Genomic DNA, 1,057 nt, shown 5'->3' on the forward strand with positions numbered 1-1,057 from the left:
ATAATAATAATAATAAAGAAGAAAAGGAATTCTCTTCTTGGAATTTATGTATAGATCAATCTATAAAATGGTGGTTACGTGATTTCTATCAATTATGTTTATTACCATCCTGTACACGAGTATTACAGTCAATAGCACTGTGTACACCAGAAGAAACCATGTTGCCAGCGATACTTCGTTTACATCATTTTATGGAAACCAACACACCTCTTTGTATGTCCACATCAACAACAATAATAAACATGGATGAAATGAATAATAATAATAATAATAATAATAATAATAATGATAATGATAATAATAAGAGTAGAAGAAGGCTTTGTTTATCTCAATTACTATCATTATCATCATTATCTTCTTCTTCATCTGCATTGCTCGCCTTTGCAGATGGACTCTCTATTGCTGTAGAGGTGATGTCTATGGGTTCACGTATGCAAGAGATATTACTTCAACGTACATCACTTCTCTCAAATACTCCTCCTTCTTTTGGATTTCCCTTTGAAAGTATTATGGAGAATAATAATAATAATAATAATAATAATAATAATAATAATAATAACGATATTGAGGGGGAACAATGGATGTTAAATCACTGTCATTCTTTACTTTCTATTACCGAACATCTCGTCTTGCGGGCACCGTGGACATCTACACAAAGACAAACAACACATTTATTTGATTTTATTCCCGCCCCACCGCCTCTTTTTGAATCTATATATATAAGAGATACGGTATCTACACTATTACGACTGTTGGTATTTCACAATAACGATCCTACAATGAAGAAGAATATACAGAGTGTGTTGTGGCCATTATTACCACAATTACATGCGGTGTTGTTGGGATTATTAAATAGTTTCTCTCGTGCAGTGCAAGCGGCGGTATATCAACGATCTTTATTGAATGAACAACTGCGAAGACTCATTCAAAAACAACAACAACAACAACAATCAAAACAACAACGAGAAGAGATGCAGGGTTCTTCAGGTGTATTAGATATGAATGTATCCTTTTTATTATCCTCTGCAGCCTCTTTATGGACAGCTGTACTCCCATC

The 1,057-nt window shown here is 33.6% G+C and overlaps 1 protein-coding gene across 1 annotated transcript; it reads left to right on the forward strand.

The window, feature by feature from the left end:
* Window positions 1–158: 158 nt before the first annotated feature.
* On the forward strand, window positions 159–1,055 carry TM35_000391570 (uncharacterized protein; the record flags this gene model as incomplete). Its single annotated transcript, XM_029029673.1, has 1 exon — window positions 159–1,055. A coding segment is annotated over one exon (897 nt), but the record flags the coding sequence as incomplete, so codon positions are not given.
* Window positions 1,056–1,057: the final 2 nt, after the last annotated feature.

Source organism: Trypanosoma theileri, assembly GCF_002087225.1.
Source record: "Trypanosoma theileri isolate Edinburgh chromosome Unknown TM35_Tth_39_V1, whole genome shotgun sequence".
Lineage (NCBI taxonomy): Eukaryota > Euglenozoa > Kinetoplastea > Trypanosomatida > Trypanosomatidae > Trypanosoma > Trypanosoma theileri.